The sequence below is a fragment of the Stegodyphus dumicola genome, chromosome 2 (genome assembly GCF_044657685.1).
Source record: "Stegodyphus dumicola isolate Sdum_Otavi_A_Nest chromosome 2, ASM4465768v1".
Lineage (NCBI taxonomy): Eukaryota > Metazoa > Arthropoda > Arachnida > Araneae > Eresidae > Stegodyphus > Stegodyphus dumicola.
In genome coordinates this window covers 1,724,562-1,738,420 of record NC_140769.1, presented here as the reverse complement: position 1 = coordinate 1,738,420, position 13,859 = coordinate 1,724,562, and the positions used below count along the sequence as shown (strand labels likewise).

At 30.6% G+C, this 13,859-nt stretch overlaps 1 protein-coding gene across 1 annotated transcript in view; it reads left to right on the top strand.

Annotated features, from left to right (window-relative positions):
• The first annotated feature begins 3,355 nt into the window (after positions 1 to 3,355).
• LOC118189918 (TBC1 domain family member 1-like) overlaps positions 3,356 to 13,859 on the top strand; it is a 108,344-nt gene continuing 97,840 nt past the window's right edge. Inside the window, exons 1-3 of the mRNA XM_085810386.1 lie at positions 3,356 to 4,004; positions 7,941 to 8,081; positions 11,376 to 11,582. Of these exons, the coding sequence (XP_085666512.1) occupies positions 3,630 to 4,004; positions 7,941 to 8,081; positions 11,376 to 11,582 (723 nt within the window). The 5' untranslated portion in view covers positions 3,356 to 3,629. The remainder of the gene's footprint in view (positions 4,005 to 7,940; positions 8,082 to 11,375; positions 11,583 to 13,859) is intronic.

Below are 13,859 nucleotides of genomic sequence, written 5' to 3'. Positions count from 1 at the left end.
ATGAATCATATTCCGAATCATCGGATGTTTGCACAACTGAGTCAGAGATTGAATAAAAAAAATTCCTTCGGAAGAAATTGCATAAATCTGGGACAAACAACACGTACTCCTGAAATCAAAGAGGCGGTGCTTATTTTATTTCTAAATTAACATCAGTAGTTGATATTTAAGAAATAACAATTTTAACACCGCGAACTACAATGATTTAATATCCTTCCTGCGAAGTAATGCCACTATATCTCATTACTTAAATTAGCAAGTGAGCGATTCTTCAAACTGGTCGCTTAACATGATAAGAGCGCTTCAAAATTTACTTCTTCATAAACAGCAAATAAAGTCAGGTCCTGTTGGCAGTTCCATAACATTCCCTAGCAGAGCCGTTCTTAGCGGGGGTGCAGCGGTAAACGTTACGCTGGCGAAAATCAGGCACGGCCGGACTCCCGCGATACCACGCCTAAATATTTTTAATGCATTAAATTCATTGTAAATACTTGTCATATATAAAGTACTTTTAATACAATTTGTCTTTGTCATATGCAAGTACTTAGTGAAGTATGAAATAAAAATTTTATTTATCCTTAAGCACCTTTTTTTTTTTTTTTTTTTTTTTTTTTTTTTTTTTTTTTTTTTAATTTGGGAGGCGGAAATCTTAGGAAAGGGCCCTATTCCCCAGACTGCATAAAGCTGTGTTAACGGGTTTGATCGACGTGCCAGATGATTTGAAGTTTCCAAACCAGCGATCAATCACAACGCATTGTAGCAATGCCCTGTAAAAATTATATCTATATTTGGGTCGTTTCATAGACATAAATAGAGCAAAAATCACGACAGCTATCTGACAAAGAAGGAATGTCTGCGTGTAAGACTTTTAAGGGAAATGGGCTGGCATTAACGTGACACACATGTAAAAAACTTACAAAAATATCCATACAGGCAGCCCATTCCACTAAACTGAAATCCACGTCAAGCTGCTGGTTTTTAGCGGTTTATCCAATTAGCCATTTGTCGATTTCTGTTTTTACGAATCATTCGGCAGGCTCATAGTCACGGGACCATAAAAGACCCGTTTCGTGACAACAAAATTCACCTTCTTCTATCTAGAGAGTTGACAGAATACCGCATTTATATAGATAACTTCTTCTAAATTGATAAAATTCGTAAATTATTTATATGCAATTTAATCGATTAGGTTTACCTGCTCAAAGAAAGGTAGCTTCGTACAACACCATCAGATTTTTTAGTGAATTGGGCAACCTTCAAAACAGGATATCCGGCTTCACACAGTTCAGTTTTTATTTCGTCAATATTGGAATCTTCAGTTAATCCTCTAATCACCACTTTGATTGGAGTATCGGCTTTTGCGCGAGAAGTACTGGTAAAAGTTTACAATTGGGTGCCCCTTGTTTTTTGGCAATTCTTTTTTGACGCCAGGAAGGCACAATTTCAAGATGGCCGCTACGCAAAACCAAAATAAGAAGTCAAAGAATTGCAAAACTCTGTGTCCATGTACATATCGATCTGTTTTCACTTAAAAAAACATCCTAGAATTGCACAAACTAGCCATTGCGCACTGCCTTAAATTTGTCCATGTACACATCAATCTATTTTCATTTAAATAAAATCAGGAAGTTAAAACAAAGTTATAATTATCATGGTAACCAGAAGTGAGGTTTCATCGCCAAAATTTAAAAAAAAAAACTGTCGCTAATCAAAGGGTGTGCAGATGTAATAGTGAGCAGAATCAAAAGTAATGATAATTTTATCTCTGGGGAGAGTACCAGTAAAATATTTGACACCTTTCTAAAAAACATTTCTTTAACTGCTTTCCAGGTAACCTCCGGTTTTTCTAGGCCAAATGGTCGGTAGCAGTCGTTTCTTTTTACAGTCAGCATCTGAATCCAAAGGAGAATCCGGAATGTGGTTATCCATCGGAGGTGGAGCTTCACGGCAATCCATATTATCTTCTGTGTCTGGAATAGAATTCAAAACTTCGAATTTATTCGGCGAAGAAGCAGAATTTCTTCTCTGAGAAGAGATAGAATTCATCTCTCGTCTTAGACTCAGAAATAGTGTGAGAAACAGTCTTTTTAGCGCATTTAGTAGCCCAACTATTTTCATCTTTGGAATCATTGCAATTTGTGACCGCTGAGGTTGCAGGCTTATGAGATTTCTTGTGCTTCTTTCCTTTTCTGGAAGAAGAAACTTCAGTAGCGTTACTTTCCAAAGAATTAGAACTTTCCATTTTCTTATTATCTGTATCCGTCAGCTGAACGAGGTCTAGACCTTTATTTTTTAACATCTTTTTGAATTTGTCGAAAGCAAGCTGTCGTTCATCTTCAACCGGTTTACCATTGTTTAAAGCAATTTGAAGATCACCAAGTTTTCCAAGTGCTGACATCAATTGAACTGGTTCTTTATTATTATCCAACATCCATCGAATAATTTTCTTAGTGAAAAATTCAACGTCTATTTCAGGAAGCGTGGTGGTCATGATGAATAAAAAAGCGCGAAAAGCACAACAGCGAAAACACAATTAGAACATGGAATAATCCAAGAAGAGCATCAAACAGACCAACCTTCATTCATGAAGATCCAAAATCGCCTCTCATTCAGTCGTTTTCGCCTTAAAATAGAATTTGACTACATTCTATAACACTCGAAAAGAAATATTTTAAATAAACAATTACATTTTTCTTGCTTTAAAAAAAAAAAAAAAAAAAAAAAAAAAAAAAAAAAAAAACTTTATATGCTTACTCACTTGAGGAAATCAAAACATTATTCTAATCTTTCATACTGTTGTCAAACTACAAAAAGAAAGGCTGTCTAAAATGGAACACTACGGCTGTTGAATATCGTCAACAAATATAAATCATGGAGCTCACAGCAGCAATGCTAAATACTGCTAGTAGCTCATACGGTAAACTGAATGAAACTCAGGTATTTATCAGGTAAACTTCACAAGTTCCTTTATTTAATTAACACATATGGCGAGTAAACACTTACTGTATACTTACTTGAATGATTGCAGTAATAATTAATATATAATAATTGAAAAGAAATTTAAAAAATATTATTAAGAATGAAGCGATTATAGCCGAGAAAAATACTAGAGATGCATGAACTTTATAGAACTTTAAAGAAAGGCCTAAGGGTTCGATCTGTTACTGATAAATGTTCAGATGACATGGGTATTTTTGAAATTTTTCCCTTACGAAGAATAAATATCAATTATTTTCCTTAGAATGTCTATAACGAGGGTGCGTCTTACTTTGTTAATCTTCTATCCCTTTTTTATTGTTTACTTTTTCCTTCCATTAACCTTGATTCTACAGTTATGTTGCAACTCAACTTTTAACATCAGCCGGGTTGCTTTGTTTACATTTTTTCTGCTTCTCTGAAAACTGCCGTGAAAGCGATTCTTTTCCGTTCATTAAGGAGCATTTAAATGATTTTTTTTGTAATTTAAGTATGATGGTCAACGTGGTGATAACAATATATTCTGGCATAACTTAGTACTAAAATAGTGTATATTTTTAGTTTTGAATGCCCTGTTGACCTTGAGATTTTAGGGTCGTATATACGAAGTGTACATACTGTTTGTTTAGAAATTACATTTTCTTACCGATAAAATGCCTAAAATAGAATACAGTCGGCTTCAAGATTCTGATGTTGATCTGTCGTCCAAGTATCAGAGAACATTCATAGCGCGATATTACGGTCGAGCTCTTGTGGAACGATGGCATACGCAACCAATGCTTCCATGGATCATTGCAGAAATTCAAAGGCTTGGTTCCCCAAAATCTGAGACCGTATTCCTCTCCGTGACAGAATGTTCTATAAAAGCTGTGAATGTTAAATTTGGCCGGTTAGTTTTCGAGCATAAACTTGGTTCTGTGACCAAGTTTAATCAGTTAGCTGATTCACCCAGATGTTTTGCTTACCTAACAAGAGAAGGTTCAGACGTTTCACTTTGTCATGCATTTCAAGCAAGCGATGAGCTAGCCGTATATATGATTTTGATTCTTTTTCAAAATATATTTTTTTAACTTAGATATAATGCTTATTATTAAATTATTGGAATAAAGCTAGACATAATAATTAGACACCTGAGCTTCGAAAAGAATAGTGTGCTGAAAGAAAAAAAAGCACTTTTGCCAGATGTAGTTTCTTGCATAGATTATTATGCTTATTAGTTTCAAGTTTGCACAGTAAACAGAATATTTTAAAATTAAGCTCTGAAAAAAGGGATTTTTTTAATTTTAAGTAATGATATTCCATTTGTTTCTTTAGGTATGCTAATTTCTTTTAAAATATTAGCAATGCAATAACTGTTTAACATTTAGTTTTTTTTAATATCAAAAGTATTAAAATATTTTTCTGAGATAACTTCATAAATGAAACAATTCGAATAGGAAAATTTGATATTTCATTATGTATTAAATATTGTAATCTATTCCATTTTCATAAAGATAATCAAACTATTGAGGCATGTGATTTTTTTTAGATAAATAATTGCATAGAAATGTTCATAACTACATGTAACTTGTAGAAATTTTCGAAATGAATAGTAAAAAAAATCTCTTTGAAACTAAATTAAATGAGAACTAGTTTATGAACATTTGGAATTACATGAAATGGAATATTCTTAAATTTACAGGATCTGGGCTTAAAAAAAAAAAAAAGAGCCATAATATGTGGCATTGAAAATAGATAAACAATGGTGATGTAACAAGAAAAATTATGATAAGCAATTTAAATTTTTATATGTGGTATCCATAATTTGTATCTCTTAATTATCTAACTAAATAAAGAATGATCTGTTCATTCAAACTTCTGCTGGAGTGATTGATGACATCTCTGCCAACTTTTATATTTGGCAGAATTTAAGGATAAAGAAGAAATAAAGAATGATCTGTTCATTCAAACTTCTGCTGGAGTGATTGATGACATCTCTGCCAACTTTTATATTTGGCAGAATTTAATGGAATCAGATCTTTTACTTTCAAATTTAATATCTATGAAATATGTTGCCTTATATGACAAATAAGTTCCCCCCCCCCTCTTCCCCCATCGTTATATAATTTTAAATGTCAGTTTTTGATATTCAAGTTGGTAACAAATAAGATGATTGTTTTTATAATAGTAGAGTAGATATTTTTTCCATTCTTTATATGTTCAACTTCCTGGAATTTTCACATATCGAGAATTCGACATTTTCCGAGTTTTCTGAATAGTTAAGCTTTTACTGTATCTGATAAAATTGTATTTATATTTTAACCCAAAGATTAAAATGATTTGAGCATAAAAGTATTGACTGTGAACATTTTGAATACTAAAGCATCAATATCTATCCCTATATCAGTCTACTTTTGATATTAGTGTGATAGATATATTAGCTGTCATAATGAGTATAATCAAAATATTCATTTGAAAGCCTTCATTTTATGTTTTCTCATGTGAAAAAAAAAGTACATATGGGTTCAAAAAGAGGCATCATAAATACGAAATGTTCGTGAAGGACAGAAAATTTTCTTAAGGTAAATCTACTTGACACCTTAACACTATTATGTTATACTTGAGTCAACTAAGAAGTACTTTCTAGTGTAACTAAAATATGTCCATTTAGGTCATGATTGTGAGAACATCTCAAGTCGAGCCGTTTAACATAAGGGAATTAAGGATTACCTTGTAATCCAGATTTAGCCTGAACTTGATTATGTCCCAAGTTATTGCTTTATCAAAGGGGATTTGTTCATTTATTATTTGTATGTGTTTCTTAAGTGACTCCAGTATGAGGTTTCAGTGAAGAGTCTTATTTTTAATAAAATATGGAGTGTCCATAAAGTTCTTAGCAGCTTATTCTGTAGTACTTATAGCAGATATAACTCCTTATGAGTAACTAAAGCTCATGCTGGAGATGCATACCTAATGATTGGCCTGATTGTGGCCATGAAGATGTGGCTTTGCAAGCTAAATCTGCCAACCAATAATGGTTTGATCTTGATGATAATCCTAGACTGCACTGATATGAACCTTCTAAATATTTTTTTTTTTTTTTTTTTAATTCAGATTGCTAGCATTCTTGACTCGAAGAACAATTCTCCCTTAGAGAGAAATTTTGTGATTTTGCTTTTCTCTCTGCTTTTATTATTATTATTATTATTATTTAGTAGCAAGTGAGATTTTTCCACATTAGGGAATACTTCCCAATATCTGCACCATTCCTTAATTGTTAGGATTTTATCTATGAGTTTGGTGACAACATGATTAAGCCATTTTGTTTTGTTGTTAATGGCTGTGTCATTTGTATAATGTACTTGAGACAGCATGTCTCATTACTAAAGCAGGAGTTACTAAAGTTACTAAAGCTTTAAGTCATACACTTAAAAGAAGTGTCGGATTTGTCCTAGAGTGGAACGTTCGGGAAATTAGTTTGAGGGGACGCTTTAGTACAGCTTAATATAAACAGTTCACTTTTAAGCCTTCTACATGTTGTATATCTGATTCCAGCTCTCTACATTCCATTCACACTTTACTAGGAAGTTTGAGGTCAACTGCAAATGGAATAACAAAGACACTGAAAAACAGGTGCAGTTTTCTGAAATGTTTGGAATAAAATGCTGAGGAGTTAATCATGCTGAACACTGAGTAATTTAACCAGGGCTCAACTCCTGGTGAACGTGGATGGTTGAATGGGTGTTTGGTTGATTTTCTGCATCTGTAGTGTAAATTCAAGTTAGTTTTTCGTAGATATGGTTCTAAGAAGATACCTCTTCCATTTACCGGTAGCCAAAATGTGCCCATCTTGATTTTCTCTATTCAATTAGACAAACAAACTGAAATCAATTCTAAAGTCTTCTGATAAAATGTATCTTTCACTGCTTACCTGACTCTGACCAGACAGAGCTGCATGGCGAATTAAGTTGCTGCTGTTGATATCGGATTACCTCAATTGAAATTTAATTTTTAATGCTGACGTTTTCTTAAGCATAATTATTTTTATTTTATTTATTTATTTTTTTTTTTAACTTAAACGCATATTCAGTTCATAAAAGTGAGCTGTCAGTATCTCCTAAAATCATAAAATTTTCAAATTTTGTGTTACATGTTCTTATCTTATACGTTCATTAATTTCAATTATATTCCAATAACTGACATAAGTGGCCTTTGGGTGCCACAGTTTGGACATACTTGTTCTAAAATGTCTGATGTTTTTTTTTTTTTTTTTTTTTTTTTTTTTTTTTTTTATTATTATTATTATTATTATTAATTTTTTTAATTTGATTTCCTAACTGCATCAAATGAAAAGATTGCACATTTTGATTTCCTAACTGCATCAAATGAAAAGAACAGACAGTGCTTTTCTGTAAATGATGAGGAGGGGAAAAAGTATTAAAATTAGTAGCTTCTCATATTTTGACCAAGACTGAAAAAATATATGATTAGTGAAATTCACTGTGAAATTTTAGTGAACTAGCAAGCAAAAATAAGTGATATGATATGTATATTATTTGTGGAATCTCTAATAAATTAAATTTAATATCAAATGCATATCTAGTGTCATTATTATTTACAAACTTCAGTTTTACAACCATTTGGAAAATTCATTGAATGCACCTTGATTTTATTTGTACATCTTCAATTTTAATAGTGTAATGTAAGAAATAGTACTTCCTTATTAGAATAGTGACCATCTAGGCTTTTGAAAATTCAGTCTGAGATTTAAACATAGCAATTATATATGCTAATTTTGATTACTAGCTAGAATGCTCACTTTAATGAAGAAGTAACTAAAGAAAATATATATTATTGATGATGAATGAAATATTTTTAGTTATTTGTGTGTTTAAAATGTTTAAAACTGTAATTAAAAAAATTACGTTCAATAAAAAAATTACGTTCAATAAAAAAATTAAACTTTGTTCTTCATCCTCACTTAGGTTTTCCAGTTTTTTACTGTTCTTAAGGAGGCTATTCAAGAGTCATCTTTAGGGTTAAAGCTGAAAGAAGATTCTCCTTTTGATGCTATCCAGAGTAAACAGTGTCAACAGTATGAAGTTCTCTATGTTGGTAAAATTAAGGTAATGTGTAATCCTACAGTTCATTACACTATTGAAACACTTATCTGCATTGCCAAATTATTATCTAATTATCTCATAGAGAGTAATTGAAATGTGTGGTCGATGGAGGTCTGTTATTGGATATAAGTCATATTATCTGCTTTGAGTACTCTGATTGGCTTAGTAGCTCGGAGAAGCTTAGATACAAAATCTTCCTGTGTAGGTAAAATGCTGTTGCGAGATATGTCTGCGAAGGAGACTTCTTTGGAGATCATATCCTTGGTGTAGATGGCGCTTTACTTTCTTGACGTTGAATCTATTCCTCAAATCTCTCTCATTAAATAATGAAGAATCTGTATCACCTGAAGCCCCCAATTTTTTTTTTCAAAATTTTTTCATAGTCTGCCATTTGAACATCTACACTTCAGAGCCCAAATTTTGAATTTGCTGTTCTATTTATTTCATGTTTTGGACATATTTAATTACATTTTGATTGATAAATGCAGCAATTTAAAAGCAGTGTGTTTCCACTCGATAAAGATATTTATGTTTCAAATTTAATCAGAAAACTCAGCAATGTAAATGCACTGTGTTACCCCTTGGCAAAGCATAAAATATTTATGTTTTAAATTTAATCAGGAAACTCAGCAAATAAAAAAAAAAAAAAAAAAAAAAAAGTCTTGTCACTTGGCAAAGCCTAAGGTATTTGTTTTCAAGTTTAATCAACAAACTTAGCAATTTAAAAGAAATGTATTGCAACTTGGAAAAGTGTAACATATTTGTCTTTCAAATTCAATCAACAATTTTAGTAAAATGAAAAGTATATTTTGCCACTTAGCAAAATAAAATAGCTTTTTCTTTTGCATGTCAGTGTATTGCTGTATTCGGTAAAGCATAAGATATTTAGTTTTCAAATTTAATCTGTCTGTTATTGATTAACAAGCTAAACAATTCCAAAGCATTAAGTCCACTTCATTTCTATTATTATTAATCACTGAACTCATTCTTATAATTAGCATTTTTATAGTATTTTAACAGCTAGTACAATACAGAGTCCAAGATCTGGATTCATTCTTATTTTCTGGATTTTAGATCATCAGTTAACATCCAGAAAGAGGATGTAGAAATTATAAAATTCAAAATATGAAATATTTTGAATAGTTGTTTATGAAAAGTAAAATAGTTATTTATGAAATAATGAAGCATTTTATGGGAAAGAAAATGTACAGAAAGCTGCATATTTATTTGCCTGCTTTATTAAACATTTCTTTTAGTGTAAGTTGTTTAGTTGTATATTTTTTGTTCTAAGACTTTCTGTTTAATTTTGTAGATAGACATAGTTTCTTCTGAGCTACTGTCTGCTATATGGCGTTGGTGATGTATCATGAGACTGGAGATCAAAGACATCTTATTCTGCTAAATTTAGTCGTAACTCTATCACATGATAGCATGCATACTGCGGAAGTTAAGCCCAAATTGTATTAGTTTAATTATTCATTATGTGTACACATCTACTCCTTGTATATGTTTAAGGCTTATCTTACTTCGAATAAATAAATTCCCAAATATGCTTAAGGCTTATATGAATTACAAATGAGTTATTTTTAATTCAAACAGCACTAAATGTAATATGTCCACCTATAAATATCATTTATCAATGTCAACATAAAAGGTTTGCATGCTCTTTGATATTCAGCTATTTATAATTTAACCCTCTGACCAGCTTTATCCAGTCATGAGATTTTGTCACTTGATATATATAAGCTTATAATTTAAGATGTTTTGCTTTTTTACTTTCAGTATTAATGTGAATATCATCTTAATGAATGTAAGCTTATGAAAATAGAAACTAAAATAAGTAAATAAACAAATTTAGGTAATAAATGCTGTTTAAATACAGGTCTTCATGACTGATCTAAAAAACCAAGGTGCATAGAGGGTTAAAGCAAAGATCATTTTCGACATTGCTGTGTAAGTGCTAGATTTTTTGCACTCAGTGCAATCCTCCCACTGAGTGTGGTCACACTGGCTCTTGCACCAGTGCTGGGTAAACACAAAATCGGAGATAAAATCTAGTAGAATGTTTTTGTTCGAGATGTACGTTAAAGCAGCTATGGAGGCAAACTGTTGATCATATAGACTTTTGCTAATAAATGGTTCTGTTTCTTCAGCACATAAATGTTTTATGTAGTACCAAAGTGAAATTGAGAATCAGGAGCTTCCACATGCCTTATTAAGAAAAAAATGTCTATGGTATGTGTGTGAAACGTTAAGCATATGCTAAAGTTAGACGTTATTCTCGGAGTCTGATTTTCTCTCCCTTTTTGAGGGGGGGGGATTTTTTTTTTTAATTTGCTTGTGCTCCGGTGTCGAAATCATTCAGAATATTGGATGCCTGAATTTCAGTCTTCATACTTTATATTAAAATTTACTGCGTTGCTTGCATTATTAATGATTTTATCATACCTTATGTAGAACTTAAATATGATAGAAAAATAATATACAGTATGCAATAGCAAGACATATATAGAATAGGACATCTCATTACAGAATAGCTGAATTTGTTTTATGCAGTTTGTCACTTGATGTTGCATATTACATACATTTGACACTTGTATTGTTCTTTAATGAATATTGTCATACTTTACTCTCTGTAGTGTGTCTTTGTTGATATCGTACTATACCTCAAAGGAAACTATCTTTTTCACATAATGTATAATATCATGTCCTGGAAATTACTACAAGATGAAAACTATAAAGAAAATTTTGAAGCATTAATTTTTCTTTCAAATTTAATGAGTTATTGATTAACAAACTGAGAAATTTAGAAGCAATAAATGCACTTCTTAATTATTTAAATCATTATTTTATTTTTTTACTCTACAATCTTACTTTAATAATACATCTGATTGATATATATTAAAATGCATTTAATTTATGATATATCCAATGGATGATTTTTATGAATATGTGCAGTTTTATTGCAATTAATGAAAGATATTTTTATTACTTTATATTGCGTAAATGGTTCAGAAACATATTTTTTAAATTTTTGTGATGTTTCACTTTATTATTATTACTACTATTATTATTATTTCTGAACACATCTCTGAGATGTAAGATTTCAGTTTTTAGGTTTTTTCCAAAGTAACAAATTAAGCACTTACTTCCATGTAAATTAAATAAGAAAAGAAAAAATTGTTTATGCAACTGTACTCAGCTTTTGCTTCTAAAATATGTATTTTTATTGATTAAATGTTTTTTTTTTTTTTTTCATTATTATTAAATTTGCTTTATTTGTATTTTTAACATTAGGTATCCCAAAAGCGAGGGCCACAAAGATTTGTAGATGATGCAGTTCAAAAGTTATCTTCTGATAAAGATAGCACAGAGTCAGAAATTAGTGCAATTACAAAAGATTTAGATAAGAAATTTTCTAAAGAAAACATAGCAAAAGAAGACCCTCCTTTGTTATCATTTGATATAAAATGTAATGATATACCTCATCCACTTGCAAGCCAGGTAATTTCTGAATGTGTAAAAGAAATATATGTCAAAATATAATATGCGAGTGCTTATAAAATACTTTTCCTATCATTAAATTGTATTTTTTATTTCAGTCAATGTTATGTATATTTTAGTAAAAATTTTGGAATTCTTTTAGACAAATAAATGTCCCCCTTCCCCAAAATTACTTTTATCAAAAGTTGCTCTGTTTCAAAAAAATTTTTAGTGCTTACACTGCATAGATCACTGCACAGATGTACACTGATACACTGCATAGATGTACACTGATACACTGCATAGATGTACACTACTATATATTAAAATCAAAAAGCAAGATCATTATCTACACAGATAATAATCTATATCTACATAGATAAGTGTACATCACTACATACACTTATAGTGATTACACTGCAGATGGTAGAACTGGGATATATTAGATGGCAGGTTCTTATTTTGTATGAATGAGTTGGCTCTTGCCAAGGTTATCTAAGAATCAAGAAGAACTCAAGCATGGAAGTCTAAATTCTTCAAATACTTTATGAGAAGAGAATATTTTTTTTTAATTGGAAGACCATGCATAATGCCATTATTTTCTCTCATATTCCCTCCCCTTATTTTAATAATTTTACCATCTAAAAATCAAAAGGGGAAGATTATGCAAATAATTTAATTTCCAAAAGGTTACAATAAGAACATAATAAATGAAAAGTAGTCATGGATAAAGTACGGATAACTATCACAATATTATTTTCTTAAAAGAAACTTACATTCTAGAAAAAATACATGGTAATATTGTCATTACAATATCTAATAAGATATTTTCATTTCTACTTCCTTGTTATTTGAATGTGATCTGTTCTTCTTATTATTTCTGCTACTTCTTAGGCCTCAAATCATCCATAAATAATTAGAGAAGGTAAATATGCAGCAAATTCATAAGACTGAATGTCGGTTTGTGTTTGAAAGTTGGTGGCTCCATGTATTAAGATGGCTTCAAGTTCAACAAGTAGCTCGTTTGACCTTCACAAGGTAGCTTGCGAGGTTTGACAAAAAACAATTAATATGGGAGCGAATCCATTTTAAATTTAGTGGAGCTCATTCTCTGGATGCACTGAGGAAAGTGAAAATTGTACATATATTTTTTAATTTTCAGAACCTGGCACTTAAAAGCTAGAGAGAAAAATATGCAAAGGAATTCAGTAATTTAGGTTATTCTGAAATTTTCAGACTGCACTATAACAAAATATATAAATGCTGTATTTTTTGCACATAAGATATTGTGTTGCCATGGCCCAAGCCCAACATTAGTCTTCGAATACGTAGAAATTGGCTGTCTACTCTGGAACATTGTCTTATTGGTGTCCAATTAAAACTTTTTAACAGTATTTATAAAAATAATGCTTTTTCAAAACAGAAAAGCATTATATTTGATTTATATTTATTATTATTGTTACTGACAAACTGCTTTAAATCATTCAGCATTAATTTTTTAAAATCTTTTGAGTTATTTTCTGTAAAAATGTTCTGCTAGGTTGTTGTATAGGAAATGGCTGAATATATGTGTGCTTGCAAAAGCAATCAAGAAAACATAAAGAGAAAAAAAATTGTGTAATTTAAGTACACTCTTACAACAGTGATTCATTTTTCCTAAAAGATAATGGGATAGTTTATGCTACACTTAAAAAAATAATGTCTTTTAAGGTGATGAAATTTTTAACATCCTGATTGATAGATGAACCATTGGTAAGCATATCTATAACAGAAAATATTACAAGATTCTCAAAATATTACAGTCCTAATCAAAATTTCAGCGATTAAAAAAGATGAAGGAAAAATTAATTACCCAAGAAATATTTATTTGACTGCATTTGCTATGTACTGCATTACTAATTTGCTATCATGATTTGATTTTTTTAGAGAAATAAATAGTGAGAGACACTGACAAGGGACTACCGTACTGCAAGCAAATTGTTTATGCAACTGTACTCAGCTTTTGCTTCTAAAATATGTATTTTTATTGATTAAATGTTTTTATTTTGTTTTCAATAATTTAATTTCCAATTGGTTATAATAAGAACATAATAAATGAAAAGTAGTCATGGATAAAGTACGGATAACTATCACAATATTATTTTCTTAAAAGAAACTTACATTCTAGAAAAAATACATGGTAATATTGTCATTACAATATCTAATAAGATATTTTCATTTCTACTTCCTTGTTATTTGAATGTGACCTGTTCTTCTTATTATTTCTGCTACTTCTTAGGCCTCAAATCATCCGTAAAT